This window comes from Panthera tigris, chromosome D1 (genome assembly GCF_018350195.1).
Source record: "Panthera tigris isolate Pti1 chromosome D1, P.tigris_Pti1_mat1.1, whole genome shotgun sequence".
Lineage (NCBI taxonomy): Eukaryota > Metazoa > Chordata > Mammalia > Carnivora > Felidae > Panthera > Panthera tigris.
Window position 1 is genome coordinate 60,343,110 of NC_056669.1, and position 16,351 is coordinate 60,359,460.

A 16,351-nucleotide genomic window follows, 5' to 3' on the forward strand; every position below is an offset into this window, starting at 1 on the left:
GAATAACTTGTAGGTAAAGATGCTGCCTTGAGGAGACACCAGCTAGGAGAAACTGAAAGGACCTTAAAAGAATATTATTGGATTGGATTTAGACAAACTGATGCAAAAATTAGTGTTTTTCTTTTAATTTAAGTATGGTTTTAAAATAGTTTTTATTGCATTTTTCCTGTGATAATTAGTTGGTAGATATTTATGAATAAGAAAGATGATTAGAAATAAAATAAGTAACATCTTTCCCCCTGCACACCCTAGTTGTGTGAGTAAATTTGATGCCCATCCATATTCACCTAACACCTAAAATGTATATTTCCCAGGAATATCCCATGCTGTTTTAGATCTACTTTTTTTTTTCCTTTGTCGCCACTGAAGCATTAATCTAAAGTGTTAGTATATGTGGGAAAACTAGAGTTCAAAAAAGTCTCAACAGCACAATGCCAAAAGTTTATGTTTTGAGATCCAACAGACCTTAATGTAGTTTGGGGCTTTCCGTTTATTACACATGATGTTGGTTATAGTAACTTACCTCATTGAACTTCCTATCTAAAAGAATTATATGAGAACTTGCTATCTTGAATGGTAATATAGCACTACATGAAAATAGTTTGAGAAATTAAAATTTCAACAAAATGATTGATATTCAGTATTGTAGTAAGTACATAAACATCATGACCATTTAAAAATGTGTCTTATAAGGATGCTTTTCAATTAACATTCCTGAAGTAGGCATACCTTTTTCACTCCTACTGCGGTCTTTTCTACACTATTGAAGTGTTTGGGAGGCCATTCTTCACAAATAAACAGAAGGCAATTCTTGGGATGGATCCTAGTTATAGTTCTGCATTAAAAAAAGCTCATAATTTTGATGTATCAATAATCAAATAATCAGCATATAACAGTCATCTAGCTGCTACCTGGAGAATACCTTCCTATGGTAAGTTTTTAAAATTTAAAAAAATCTTATTTTAAAAATTTGACTCTGTAATCTTAATTTCCAAAGGAAAGTCAAATTGGATATTGCATGTAAGTGCTTTTAAACATTCTATAGTATATAGTAAATGTTCAATAATTATTGGGTGTTATTGCCAAAATTGTCACTATTATTTTTTATCATATTTCCCAGATAATCAGTAAGATTATCTGTAAGATTTCTGTAAGAAATCAGTAAGATTGGAGGTAGGGAGGAAATACAGGTGTTTTATTTACTTTGAAATTAAAATGTATACGTATTAGAGAATGCTCCCAGATCCTCAACTGTCCTATGTCCTTTCACAGAATTTTGGACACACACCCAGGTATCAACACGAGATGTTATTACTTTTTTTTAAATCAACTTCAGTTTTAAGTTGCTCTCCTGCTGCCTTCTGAAACTTAGTTTTGTAGGAACTCTTCAATAGATGCTAGTCCAAGGGCGGTGTGAAGCCTCTGGAAGACTTTGCAGAAAATCTTCAACTTCAACTGGCTGAGGGATGGAAGTGATGAATCTGAAACCCAGAGAGTGTGACTTTCATACAGAAATAGGACTCACTTGGCAAGTCACAGTTTCTAGATGTTAACTGGTTCCTTTAAGGTACTAGACCAAAATGTGGGGTAGGTATGATAAAACAAAGAACTTACTCTGAGTGGTGTGTTAGTTAGGGTCCAGTCAGAAGAAAGAAACCACAGAATAATTTAACAGAAAAGTTTAATATAAACATTTGTTAACAAGAGATTATAGTAACAGGGAATCAACTAAGAGTAAGAAAGAAAGAACCATAGAGGATACTCTAGGGCTGAGGGAGAGTCTCTAAGAAGGAAACAAGATTTCAAGAGAAGAATCTTTCCCAAGGCTGGCATTTGGATGTTGTCCACCAACATGTGAGTGAAGCTCACTGAATGACAAAGTTCACTAAGTTGTTCTGGGCCAAAGCTGGTCCACAATTAGGATGAGGCTGATTGGTGGAGAACTACTTGCTGGAAGACTGATGACATTTTCCAAGAATGCCTATGGGGGTTACTGTTGGCTTTCTGGAGAGTCAGCCGGGGTACCAGCTAGAATCACCAGAAAGTTTCTAGAAGCTGCATAAGGAGGTAATCTGCTACAGATTCCCTGAAAACCAAAAATATCAATAGGCTTCATGCCCCAAAGCTCCCTCTCTTCATCCTAACCTAATCCTATCGAAAACACTTAAGGGATTTTACAATCTCAAGCTTCTTAGCAATGCGGATACGGATTTGCTTGGTCTTCATACTGTAGACAATGGGGTTCATGAGAGGTGGGACCAGCAGATACACGTAAGACATGAGGAGGTGTACAATACGGGGCAGATGTTCACCAAAGCGGTGCACGAGAGACAAGCCAATCATGGGGATGTAGAAGAGTAGCACAGCACAGATATGAGAGACGCAGGTGTTGAGGGCCTGAAGTCGCTCCTGGCGGGAGGCAATGCTTAGCACAGTGCGGAGGATGAGGGCATAGGAGAAGAAGATGAGCAGTGAATCCACACCAACAGTGCAGGCCACAACAAAGAGCCCATATATGTGATTGACAATGATGCTAGAGCAGGCCAACTTCATGATCTCTAGGTGCAGACAATAAGCATGGGCCAGCACATGGGAGCGGCAGTACTGGAAGCGTTTAAGGAGGAATGGCAGGGGCAGGATGAGCAGGGCACTTCTAAGAATTGAGCTCAGCCCCATCTTGATGATACGTGCAGGTGTCAAGACCATGGAGTAACGCAATGGATTGCAAATGGCCACATAGCGGTCAATGGACATGGACAATAGAACTGAAGACTCTACCAGTGACAAGGTATGGATGAAGAAGAGCTGAGTGAAGCAGGCGGGGATGGTAATCTCTCTGACATCAAACCAGAAGATGCCCAACACAGTGGGCAGTGTAGATAGGCAAAGGCCCAAGTCTGTCAGGGCCAGCATGGCCAAGAAATAGTACATGGGTTCATGGAGGGTGACATCGGTATGGATGAGGTGGAGGATGGTAAGGTTTCCTACAATAACTGTCAAGTAGATGGAGCAGAAGGGAATAGAGATCCAGCCATGGAGAGCTTCCAGACCTTGGAAGCCTGTTAGGAAGAAAGTGGCTTTTTGGAGGCTGCCATTGTAAGAGATCGTCATGGCTTTACGGTCTTGGATTCACCAACCTGCAATCTAGAACGGGATTCCTGGAGAGTGACAGAACTGAATTCTCACTCACCTGAGCATCCTAGGACCAGTGAGACAGGAAGTTCTGCAGATGAAATGAGAAAGAAAAGAAAGAATTGAGAGATTTGATCTATAAGGCTTTTCTGGAAGGTCTAGGATGGGGACTTTTACAGGGATTTCTATAGTCTATGAATGCTATATGATTCAGCTGTATGGTGGTATATCTGTCAGTGCTGGACTCTCAGTGGGTTAACGAGGTCACTTCAGATGGCACCTTTTCATATGTTACTCCATGAAAAATATCTTTAATTTAATCACTAAAGTGTTCAGAATCTGTATCATATCTATGAGGAATTGGCACTATATACCATTTTGCATAATTGTGTACTAGGATCAAGTGCGTATCATATGCCTTCAAATGTATTTTGAATTTGGCTGGGGATTGTGCTTTATTCCACAATGCCTAGCTTGCAAGGGAATGCAGACAAGCACTGCCCAAATGCTTGTTGAAATCCTTGAACTTGTAACTTGTGACCAGAGTGATGCCTTTCCTGAATCTACATAAAAGTCTTTGGTGACCAAGTATGCAAATTGTGCTGTGCGAATCTGAAATCTGGAACTGAAAAATGTTTGAGAAGAAGCAGGATCTTCAGAAAGCAAATAATTCTAGAAAAGGGTACATTAGGGCTTAGTTCTGAGAGGATGAAAAGAGATGTAAGTTTCCAACATCAGGGCAGTTAAGCTGGGGCCAGGTGTAGAGATGAGGATGCAGAGGAGGTAGGCATCAGATATGAAACAGAAATGATGAAGAGAAACCTAAAATGGTCAAGAAAAACCTCTAATCTTTAGCTTACAATAGGGAAACTAAATCTTCAGGCTTTCCGAGTAAGCTATGCCTTTGGGGTTTGGATCAATATGCCACACAGGTATAGATCTGTCTCTATAATACCTGAACTGGGCTCTATTTAACATCTTTCTTCAGAACTTTTATTCAGTTACATTTATTTCAAGCCGCACAATAATGGATTCTATGTATATAAAAGCTTAAAACAGCTAAAAGAGACAGAGAATGGAGACTCAGGGAAACAGGTAGAAAATAGTAGTGTATTATAATACTAAAGTCATCTCACCACTGTGGCTACAAAAAAGAGATAAAGTAGGATGAGGGTTTCTAAAAAGGCATTGCACTTGTGATAGCGAGGTCATTGTCATTTGTCTTTTGGTTTTTTTCTTTCTTTTTTTTTTTTTAGAAAATATTTCAATAGATTGGAGAAATTATCAGTAGGTGGAAAGGAATAAGTAAAAAGTGTATATAATTTGTAGTTTTCCTCTAAGACAAAATCTACAGAATGAGTGAAGATGTCAGGATATTTTGAGGAGGGGAGATGGGGAGTTCAGGGTCCTCTTTCAAAAGGCTTTTATTGGTCCTCTTTCAAAAGGGTTTTAAGATGGAGGGACATTGGAGGGGTGAAAATAAAGAAAGAAGAAAAGTTCTTACCCAGCTTTCACTATTCATGCTTCAAATCAAAGCAAGTAATAGTAAGATCATGATGCAATAATAAATGTGATAATAAAACCCCTCTTATTTTTTGATTCTGAAGGAAAAGTGGGGAAGTAATGAGAATGGAGGAAAGAAGTGGAGATGGAAAGTAACGAGCTGTGAAGGAAAAGGGACTATCACAGCATTTGCAGAGCATGCTGTGGGTGACACATGAGGACAAGGCACTCTCACTCTGATATCAAGGCAGAAAATGGCAGGGTGCCTGGGTGGCTCAGTCGGTTATGTGCCAGACTTTGGCTCAGGTCATGATTTCACAGTTCGTGGGTTCGAGCCCTGTGTCAGGCTCTGTGCTGACAGCTCAGAGCCTGGAGCCTGCTTCGGTTTCTACGTCTCCCTCTTTTTCTGCCTCTCCCCTGCTCACGCTCTCTCTCTCAAAAATAAATAAACATTTTTCAAAAATTTAAAAAGACAGAAAATGGCAATATAGTTTTTAAAAAGGAATGATAAAAAAGGGAAAATTTTCCATCATTTAAGGGGAGACTCAAACAAGAGTTTAAATATATGTGCAGCTTTTTAGCCAGCAGACTCACAGTGAAGCTGGTGTCCATCCATTTTCGTCCAGCCATTTCAGAGTTTGTGAAAGAGAAGAAACGTTTAGAGGTGATTTATTTCACTCCCGTATCTCCAGGCAGGGAAGGATCATTCTGCTGCTTAGTGAGAAGTTGCATCTGTCATAAACCACCCTGCTATTATCTTTCCTTCCAGATATATTACTTGCATATTATATTTTGAGTACAGGTAAGAGGCAAGTGTGCCAGGTATGGGAGGAAAAAAATTATGAAAGCCCTAACTAGCACTAGAGCAATGGAATTGCTATAAGACTGACTACAGACTTCGAATCCTGGTACAGATTTGGAACTTAATAAAGTTTGCTGAATGAATGCCTAAGTGAATGGTTGGAAAAAACAGATGAGATGGGATTAAACAGAACTTTTAGTGCAGTGACTACATTTTCTTCTCCAAGTCACTCACCTCCAGATTAATGGATGGAAGAACTGTCAGCTGGTTCCTCCACTAGACTATGCATACATCCTTGACCCTCCCTTCAACTCTAATTTATTAGCATTACAGAGATGTCATCCTAGGGTCTATGGCAGAGAACAGCAGAGATGGGCTGAACGGCAATTTCAATGATATTCTCACTCCCTCTAATTCCTCATATAATTGTACACAAGCTGTTCAGGATGTTTAGCATTTGTGTTGGTGACCATCTGCAGATCTTCTGGCAATATACACTGGAGTGTACCAACAGCTGGAGACACCAGGCAGAACTCAGGGTGAGTGCTAACAGCTACGAGAATACTCTCTGCTTAAAACACAGGGGCTTTTTTTAAGAGTCCAGAAGCTTCTCCCTAGGGGAGAAGCTCAGGGACTTCTGCTGAGACTGAGAATTCCCCAAAGAGTTCTCAAGATGTTTAGTTGAGAACGGAAGCCATGAGAGGCTGAGAAATCCCAATCCTTTATGTGGGCAAGGGATAGCATCAAGATGTTAGGGTGCTTCTAGTTCTAGATTTCTTTTTCTGAAACGAGATAAGCAAGATATAGTTAGGCTTGGAGTACAGTATTACAAAAAAGAGTGTTTTGATTTGGATAAAAAGATAAAACTGATTCCAATCTCTGATAATTTCTGACCATGTGACCATGTAACCTAGGAAAAATTAATGTCCCAGAAAAATCATTTCCTTATGTTCTAAAAATGGAAAATTTCCCTCTTTTTTTTTTTTTTTTTTTTTTTTTTTACTCAGACTCTAGTACTATCAGGCATGTTTTAGAATCATCTGCCAGTATAATTTGGTTTGAGTTTAGGGAGAAGAAAATGTCCACCTTGGCCTTTAGTCATAAACTGTGTGTTTCTTAATTACTACTGGCCATTTCCTGTGTATTCTCCACTGTACACGTGTGGTTTGGGTCATAATTCAGAAACTTGTACTTCAAATACCAGCTTAATACCTTAAAATAGTTCATTAGCCCATTTTAACTACAAATATATATATCAGGAGATTTTCCAGCATAGATTTAAACAATTAGAGGGAACAAATACCTGAACAGAACAGCTGATACTTAATGGATACTCAGTAAACACAATTATTAAAATAATTAGTAGGGTAACTGTGATTCTAGTTTGCCAAGAATGGGCCTAATTTACACTTATTGATTTGGTTTCCCAACCAGTTTGGGAAAACAAGCTGGGATGGGTTGGTAGACCTCCACTTCAAACTCCAAGTTTCTGCTGCACATTCATCTAATAGCCTGTGCAATGCATGGGCAGTGACCACAGTGACCCTACTTTAACTCATTTCTAAATCTGAAAGATGACCCATCTCTCTTTTCTTGACCATTCCCAAAGTAATGTTAGTAAAGCTGCAAAGACAGTAGGCAGGGTCGTTACTTGCATGCAAGCACATAGACACAGTTGGCTCCTTGCAGGTTTAGACAATGGTACTTGACAATGATCCCCCTAACAGAGGCTTTTTTTAAAATTATTTTTTTATTTAAAAAAATTTTAATGTTTATTTATTTTTGAGAGAAAGAGAGACATAGAGTGTGAACAGTGGAGGGGCAGAGAGAGAGGGAGACACAGAATCCAAAGCAGGCTCCAGGTTCTGAGCTGTCAACACAGAGCACAATGCAGGGCTTGAACTCACAAAGCACGAGATCATGACTTGCACCAAAGTCAAATGTTCAACCAATTGAGCTACCTAGGTGCCTCACTTCCAGATGCTTTTTATTGGAGCCAACCACTTGTGTCACTCCTTGTGCGAAAGCCTGTGGAATAAATGAAGTCATGAGGCTGCCAGCAGCCTGGGATCAATAGGAAATACTTTGGTTAAGTGATCCAGAAAAGAAAATGTTCAAGGAATAAAGACTGATGAATGTTTAGTGTTTATCACTTCTTGTAATCGTATAACTTATTTCATTGTTTGATAAACTAATTTTTAATAAGCCCACTGGCAGCAAAGATCCTACAAAAATTAAAGTTCATACTTTTTAAGTTCTCTGTTAGAGCTTCTTAGGAAATTTGATAATGAATTCATAACTTGAGCAAAATCTTTGCAAATGTGTGACATCACTATAGTGGCTAACTTGATAGAATTGATCCCATAACAACCAGAAGAAAAAAAAATTAATATCTACTTCTAAAGTAGGTGAATTCTCTTAAGAACATCGTATGTGATGGTGATAATTTACCATACATAGATACTGAAGGCAGATTTCATGCTACATTCTCATGATTTTTCAAAAAGATTAAATAATTGTCTATTCAAAATAAGTGTATTCCATTTTTATTACACATTTTTCAGTCATTGTGAAAAGGGACAGGATAGCTGTTACAGTGTTGATTTCATTAGCATAAGCTAAATTATGTTCATTTTAAACGACTATTCAGATGCTTTAAACAGAAAATAATTTTTTTTCAACTTTGTGTTTTGTATTTATATTCTTAAGCTTTACAGAGATATAATTGACATACAACATTGGGTAAGTTTAAGGTATATGATACACTGATTTGATACACTTACATGTTGCAAAAGGGTCACTACTGAGGCATTAGCTAATACTTTTATCATGTCATACAATTACTGTTGCCATTTTGTGGTGAGAACATTTAGGATCTAGTGTCTTAAGAACAGTCAGGTTATAATACATTATTGTCAACTATCATCACAATACTGTGTGTATTAGATCCTAGAAATTATTCCTCTTCAAACTGTAAGTTTGTACCCTTTAACCAACATCTCCCCATTTCCCTGACTCCTTATTCCCTGGTAACCACCATTCTACTCTGTTTCTATAAGTTCAGTTTGGATTCTATATATAAGTTATATCACACAGTATTTGTCTTTTTCCCTTTGACTTATTTCACTTGGCATAATGTCCCCCCAAACCATTCATGTTGTTACAAGTGACACACTGTCCTTATTTCCCCTAGCCGAATAAATAATTCATGTATGTGTATGTAGCACATCTGTATCCATTCATCCATTGATGGATGCTTAGGCTTTTTCTATATCTTGGCTATTGTGCATAATGCAACAAACAGAAGAATAGATGTCTCTTTTATATCTTGCTTTTATTTCCTTTGGCTATGTACCCAGAAGTAGGATGTTAGTTATATTTTTAATATTTTGAGGGACCTCTATACTATTATTCATAGTGGTTGCACCAATTTACAAAGCCACCAATAGTGCACAGGTGATCCTTTTTCTCTGTATCCTCACCAGCACTTGTTATCTCTTGGCTTTTTGATGACAGTCATTCTAACAAGTATGACTTGCAATTTTGACTTGCAGTTTTGACTTGCAATCCCCTGATGATTAATGATATTGAACATCTTTTCATGTACTAGTTGGCCATTTGTATGTCTTCTTGGAAAAATGTTTATTCAGTTCCTTTGCCCATTTTTTGAATCAGGTTTTTTTTTTTTGTTATTGAATTGTATGAGTTCTTTACATATTTTGGATATTAATCACTTATCAGATATTTGTATAAGGGCAGAAACAAAATGGACAAAAGATTGAACAGATGCTTCAAAATGAGAAAATAGAAATGCCCAATAAACATATATGAATACAGGAGTATGATTTTAAGTTAGCAGAAAATTAACATATGATATTGATGGCCGATCTTTTTCAAGATTTGGGATTCTAGAACACCTAGCTGACTTGTTCCAGGATATGCTAGCAACTGAATCAAGAACAAGAGTTGATGTGTGTAGCTGTTAAATTTGAATATGGCCTCCAAGGTCTTCTACTCTGTTTGTCCATTTTCTATTGGATTATTTGTCTTTTCTAATGATTTGTAAACTTTTTCTTTTCTCTCTTTCTTTTTTATTTTTAATAAATGTAGGCTAAGCCATTTGTTGGTAATCTATAATACATATTTTCTAAATCCTGTTTAAACTATTGTGATCAGATTTATATGCATTCCATATGTCTTTGCTGTTTTTCACTTGTGATTAAGTATTGTTAATACCTTATTAGTGAATTTTTTTACTTTCCCAGAAGGTTTCTATCAGTCTTCCACTGAATGCCTTTCTGAGGGACTTCCCCGACATCAGATTATCCCCAGGTATAGCCTAACTCAAGGCAATCTGGATAACCATGGGATTAACTATTTAGTTTGACAATTACATTTAGACTAGGGTTCTAATTATGATATTTGGGCTGGATGGTTATTTTTTGTAGAGTGTACTGTGCATGCAGGGTGTGTCATGTAAGATGCTCTGGCAGCATCCCTAGCCTTTACCCAGTTGATGTTGATAACATACCTCCCTCCCAGGTTACAAAAACCAAAATTGTTTCCAGATATTGCCAAATGTCTCCTGGTAGCTAAATTGTTCCCAGTTGGGTACCATTGTTTTAGGAGGCCCAGAGTTCGGCTTTCATTCCTCCAGGAACATGTGGAAATAATCATGGTGACTGTAAAGTCCCCCATCCCTACTGGCATTTTGTAGCTTCATCTTCCTTTTGTTTTAGTTTATTGAGGAGGACAGACACAACCTGAGATTATTTCGAGAGTGCAGAGTGTGACATCGCTGTACAGTAACCCATGAGAATTTAATACCTCTCAAATCCATGTTATTATCCCTCCTCTTATTAATAGACACTGTTGAAGCCTTCACTTTGTGATGCCTATCTTCACACTGGAAAAATATGAGCTTCCATTTCTTATAATTAATAAAGTATGTCTAACTTGTGCTTTGTTGTGCTACAGCCCTCAGTGCTCATGGCTACATCTGTAAGGTTATGGGAAAATTATGCAAGGCACAGAAGCACGTAGCACCCTGATCTGATGATAGAATTATGGAGACAGATGCAATGCTGAATGTGAAGGCTAAAATGTAGCCCAATGGTACTATCCTGGGGTATAAAAGATGAGGTGTCACTCCCAACTTTTGACTTTCTGTCTTTGCGAATTCAGTAAGACAATTTCTCAGAGCTTCAATCTCTTCAACAACTGAAAAAATAGAAAGAATGATAAATAAAATTGGATACATGAGAATCAAAGTAGAAAGTGTGCCTAGAGGTAAATTTTACATATATTAGCATTTCAAATGCAATGCATGTATCTGTGAAAGCTTTTCATTAGTTGCGAGATACTATCTCCTTACAGGCTGAGTATTATTCTTAAGCATATGACACTGCTGGAAACTGTCTCTTGATTTACCTGAGGATAAATTTGCAAGAGATTGTAACTGGTTTGTGGTGAGGACTTGGGTCAATGAGTGGGCATAAGAAAATGTAAGAAACTTTTCTATAATCCACAAGGTTTTTAGGTTGTATTAGGAAGAGAATTTGAACCATTCATCACCAACCAAACCTAAGGCAAAAATTCCTCCCTAATCCCATATAATTTATTCCTACTTTCAAAATCTGTGAGCATCTGTAACATGCGTACTTTTGCAATAAACAACTTAAGAAAGTTTTGTCCAATCTTGGAGTACTTTTGAACTCTTTAACAAACAATTTCCCGTTATAAAACATGGCCTCATTTCCACATTCATTTGTTAATAGTTATTTATCAGAGATCTATTCTGTGCCAGAAATATCCTACGTATTAGACACAAAGACATAAAGAAAATAGATATGGTTCTTCCTTCACTGATAACAGACTCTTTTTTTGGAAGAAGAAAAAAGAAAACTCATTGCAAATCATATAATGAGTATAATGTATAAAGAATAAAAAAACAATTTCATAAAGAGAGGGTCATACTTTGAATTGAGGGTATAGGTAATCTATGAGGAAATTATAAAAAAAAGTAAATAGAAATGAGTTATATGAAATTGTCAAGAGCAGTCTAAGAAAAGCGGACAGATAATGAAAACTTACAAGAAATAGAAAAATTTGTAAATGCAACAAATTTTCAGAAGGCCAGTTTGGTTGTAGTTTGATTATCCGACAATGTTGGAGAGACAGAGACGGTCTAGAGCATGTATTGTTTTATATTATGTACTTTATTGATTTAATTATTTAAAATATTAATTATAGTCCCAAAGAAATTCAAGTTCATATTTAAAATACACATTACTTCATTCTATACTTCTTTTTAAAAAAATAACTCGCACGGATGATCAGTTAGAAAGCAGCAAAAGTAAACATTTAGAAACTAAATAGTTTCTTGCAGTATTTTACTAAAGAGATGCTAGTGAGGTGCTAGGATGAGTAAAACAATGAGGTGAGAAAATTAAGACATAATTTGAGGCTAGAATCGAAAGAACTAAGAACTTAATATAAATAGATTGAACGCAGGGATGAGGAGTACACTCCTGGTAGACAGACACTACCATTTCACTATATTGTTGAAATTTGTTGTTTTTATCAGAGGTGACATCATAAGGTATCTATTATTATTGTGTTAACTGGGATAGAGTCCCAGGATATACTTCTTGTTTCCTGTTTTATGTTCATGTTCAGTATCCAGTTTGAATAAAATAAATCTGCTGATAAAACAAAAAAAGTGTATTGATGATTATTTGTGGCAAATATTAGCTTTTTCACAAACTGACCTTGATCTCTTATATAAGAAATTTCCCCAGTATGCATCCTACATTGTCTGATTGTTACATCTGCTTCTGACATAATTTTGCTACAACTCTTACTCTAATCTGTCTCGTTTTCACACAGTACACAATGGGATTCATCATTGGAGGCACAAGTAAAAGAACATTTGCCATGAGAACATTGAAGAGAGGTGAGACATGTCGGACAAACCGATGGACAATGGAAAGGTTAATGATGGGCAGATAGAAGATGATCACTGCACAGATGTGTGAAACACAAGTATTGAGGGCCTTGAGCTACTCCTTTCGGGATGCAATTCCCAGTACAGTCTTGAGGATCAGGAAGTAAGACACAGCAATAAGCATAAAGTCTACCATAACCCACAGTACTCCAAAAAAGCCATATATGACATCAATTCGGTTGTCAGAGCAGGCCAACTTCATGACATCCTGGTGGAGACAGTAGGAATGGGATAATTGGCTTTTATTACAATATTTCAAACTTCTCAAAGTGAAGGGGAAGGGTAGCACTAGGAGGACACTCTTAAGGGATATCACTATTCCTATTTTGACAACTCTGATAGGAGTAAGAATGGAGCTGTATCTCAGAGGGCTGTGGATGGCTAGGAAGCGGTCAAACGACATGATCAAGAGCACTGAAGATTCCACTGCTGCAAATCCATGGATGAAGAATTCTTGGGCAAAGCAGGCATTGGCAGAAATTTCAGGGGCATTGAATAAGAAGATCCTCCACATGGTGGGTAGAGAAGAGAAGGACAGGCCCATGTCAGACATGGCTAACATGGAAAGGAAGTAGTACATGGGCTCATGCAAAGAGGGCTCTGTCTTGATGACCAAAAGGATGGTGCAGTTTCCCAGAATAGCAAAAATATACATGCTACATATGGGGATAGAGATCCAGATGTGTGCATATTCCAGCCCTGGCATCCCAACCAAGAAGAAGGTGGTGATTTCAACATCCGATGTATTAATAATGGACATCATACATTTAAAGGACTCTGCAATGAAACAGAGATTCTTTAGTTGGTAAAATATGAATATCTGGAAATTTGCTAGAAAAAATTGCAGTTGTTGAAATTTCTGGCTCTTTTTAAGCTCTCTTTTGGAAGAATACAATATTTATGTGACTATCATATAGTGAGAAGTGGATGCCAATTTAGACTAAAATCTGCCTGTAGAATACATGAAGAAAATTTCTTTTGGCCATATTTTTCCTATAGAAAAACTAGAAATTCATTTTGTATTCAGATATTAATTTAATTTAATTTTCCCTTTAAAATATTAGTAAACTCTAGTCAAGTAATGTGGAATTCCCTATTTCTTGCTTTCACATTACAGGTAAGAAGTTGGGTAAAATATATGATTTCTAAAATGACACTATGAAGGCAAAAGAATCTCACAACCCAGTATCTTCCTACCTATTCCACAAAAATATTCTTTCACAAACTACCCTTAGTTCTATTCCCTGCCATCTGAAAATTGTTGGTTATTTAAAAATACTTTTAAAAATTCCCACTGTTTCCAAATCCTGTAAATATTTGTAAGGGCAGTTACTGCAGAGATTACTGACGTATTATGTCTCATGTTTTCCTGACCGGGAATTTGTGATCACTTGTGTAGTGTTGACAGAAGAATGATAATAATATCACAATTTAAGAGAATCTGAATTCTGTTGAAGAATGATTTCCTATTTACATAGTCTCCAAAGGACAATTTTCCCAGAGATATGGCCTTTGGAGTCTTCTTCCTTTTGTATATGAAGTTGTATGTGGTTGATTGCCAAAAAAAAAAAAAAAAAAAAGAGTGAAAACAAAATAGATGAGGATATCTGAGTACTTACCAAAAAGCGGACATTTTGGAGAACACTTCTGAGAGTAGCTGAAGGATTCCAACAAAGTCCAGAAGTTACCCAAGGCACTTCCTTATATATAAAGGCTTGCCTCTTTTTCTCTTTCTCAGTCTTGTACCTGCCCAAGGGGCACTGAACCCTTGGGGAATTCCAACCAGGACAAGTCTTTTCTGAGAATAAGAATAAACTTGTGCAGATGCAATAAATCCACAGAGATGGTTAATACCAAAGAAGTGAAATAAGTATCTAGACTTTGAATTAAGGGCCATTTTGTTTGGAGAGAGGCCTTTAATAACCAGGAGTGGTAAAGACCTGGTAAATCCTGTGAAAAGCCTCTGACACTTCCGTTGGATTTTTGGCTCAGATATTACTCCTTTGTTCTGAAAAGTGTCAAAGCAGAAATGCTGTGAGTTCAATCAGTGCTTTCAAGGAAGTGATGTAGGACAAACACCTTATGATATACATTTTTAGCCTTCTGGTTAACTCCAGAGCCTGTATCCATCCTTCTAGATCCTTACTCCTAGACATCACTAACTAAATATCCCTTAAAATCAACTTATCCAATAGACTTCATTGTCTCCTTTTCCAATTCTGATCTCTTCTTAGGGAGCTATCTCTATAAGAAGCCTTTATGCTTAATATTTAACAAACCCCAAATCTGAGCCCTTTAACCTCTTCTCACTCACATTTTGTTCATAGCAATAGCCAACATTTGTTGAGAATTTAAATTGTTCCACTTATTTTCATTCATTATTGATGATTTTGAGTCCTTGGATCTTTTAAATATGACAAGTACACTTATTATCTTCATTTTACTGATGAAGAAAATGTTCTCAAGGAGGTCAAGTAGTCTCTCCAAGATCATTGTACAGTAGAGGTAAGGTAGGAACTCAGGTCTTCTGGATTCCAGATAACTAAGCATATTTCATGCAATGGGGATGGCCAATCAATATTTATGGAGTTATGGATCAAATGGATGGTAGAATTCTATAGTATTTTCTTCACTCTAAACTGCCTATTAGTTAATTCTAGGGATTATATGGAACATGTAACCTCACATTTGTTGACCTTTCAACAAAGAAAATACTTAAGGATTCCAGAGAAAATTCTCTTGAAGCAAAAAATGCATATATATATATATATATATATACTCACCTCCATTAATACAGAGTCTTGGATGAGAGCTAATATTGAGTAGATCAAAGAGAGGAAGTATAACAAAGTATTACCATAACCCTCTACAATAACCTCTCTTTAACTTTTTGAAAGTCACTTTATTTTAAAAAGGTCCTATTGTTTTCATCCTCCTCAGAGGATGAAAGTTCCTTTGGCTACATTGTCAGGAATTCTCCATCTTCAACTCTTGCTTTGTATCTCAACTTTCCAGTTCCTTCTCATAAAGGAGATGGCAGAGTGCATCTGGGTTTTTATTATTATTGTGTGTGTCACAACTGCAATAATGGTGTTATATGTTTATTGGCTTATTGCCCAACTTTGGAGACTGATTCCATTTGTTCTATGGTAATATTAATAAGCTACAACAGAGAAGTTATCACATCTGTTATTGTTATTTTGATATGTCCAGTCCCTAGCATGTTGAAAGGCATGTGGTAGCTTAGTAGATGTTTGTTGAATCAATTAATGAATGAATTGCATTGTAAAACATGGCATCTTAAATCATATACTGTTTTTAACTTCGTTGTCTTTAGTATCTTTCCCATTTGGCTATGCTTGCTATGAAGTAAAAGGATAGATTGTGGTAAATCTAACATCTGTTCATATGGACTTTTACTGTGTAAGCTGGCATTATTTATATTTTTGCATACATAATTTATATAATCTTATTTTGAAAGTTTTATCCGCATATAATTATTCAAAGATAGAATATTAATAGGCAATAGGATTAATTATGCATATATATCATAATTATTAACATTTGATCATATAAGTTTGAAGCATTTTTTAATAATAAAAAGACATTACAGATTAATTGAAGTTTCTTGGCTCTATGCACCAAATGTTAATAAAAATATGCATGTCAAACAGATGGGACAGCTTAAGCAATCCCTCAATGGAAACATATAGGTAAAGTTCATTTATTAGGAAAGAACAGTTAAAAACAAAGATATAACTTCAGTTATATTCAGGAAGAGGGTTTCATGACTCTTGGATAGGTGCTGTCAGTGAAGATAACATACAGCTAGGGGCACCTGGGTGACTCAGTGGGTTGAGCCTCCGGCTTTGGCTTAGGTCATGATCTCACAGCTCATGGATTCGAGC

At 36.7% G+C, this 16,351-nt stretch overlaps 2 protein-coding genes across 2 annotated transcripts; both read right to left on the reverse strand.

Moving 5' to 3' along the window:
• Positions 1-2,151: 2,151 nt before the first annotated feature.
• Positions 2,152-3,111, reverse strand: LOC102967524 (olfactory receptor 51G1). Its single transcript, XM_007089405.1, has one exon. It carries the CDS (start codon positions 3,109-3,111, stop codon positions 2,152-2,154), a length of 960 nt encoding a protein of 319 aa, XP_007089467.1.
• Positions 3,112-12,261: 9,150 nt separating this feature from the next.
• LOC102972498 (olfactory receptor 51A4) lies at positions 12,262-13,206 on the reverse strand. Its single transcript, XM_007089346.3, is given in 1 exon segment — positions 12,262-13,206. A coding segment is annotated over 1 exon segment (945 nt).
• Positions 13,207-16,351: the final 3,145 nt, after the last annotated feature.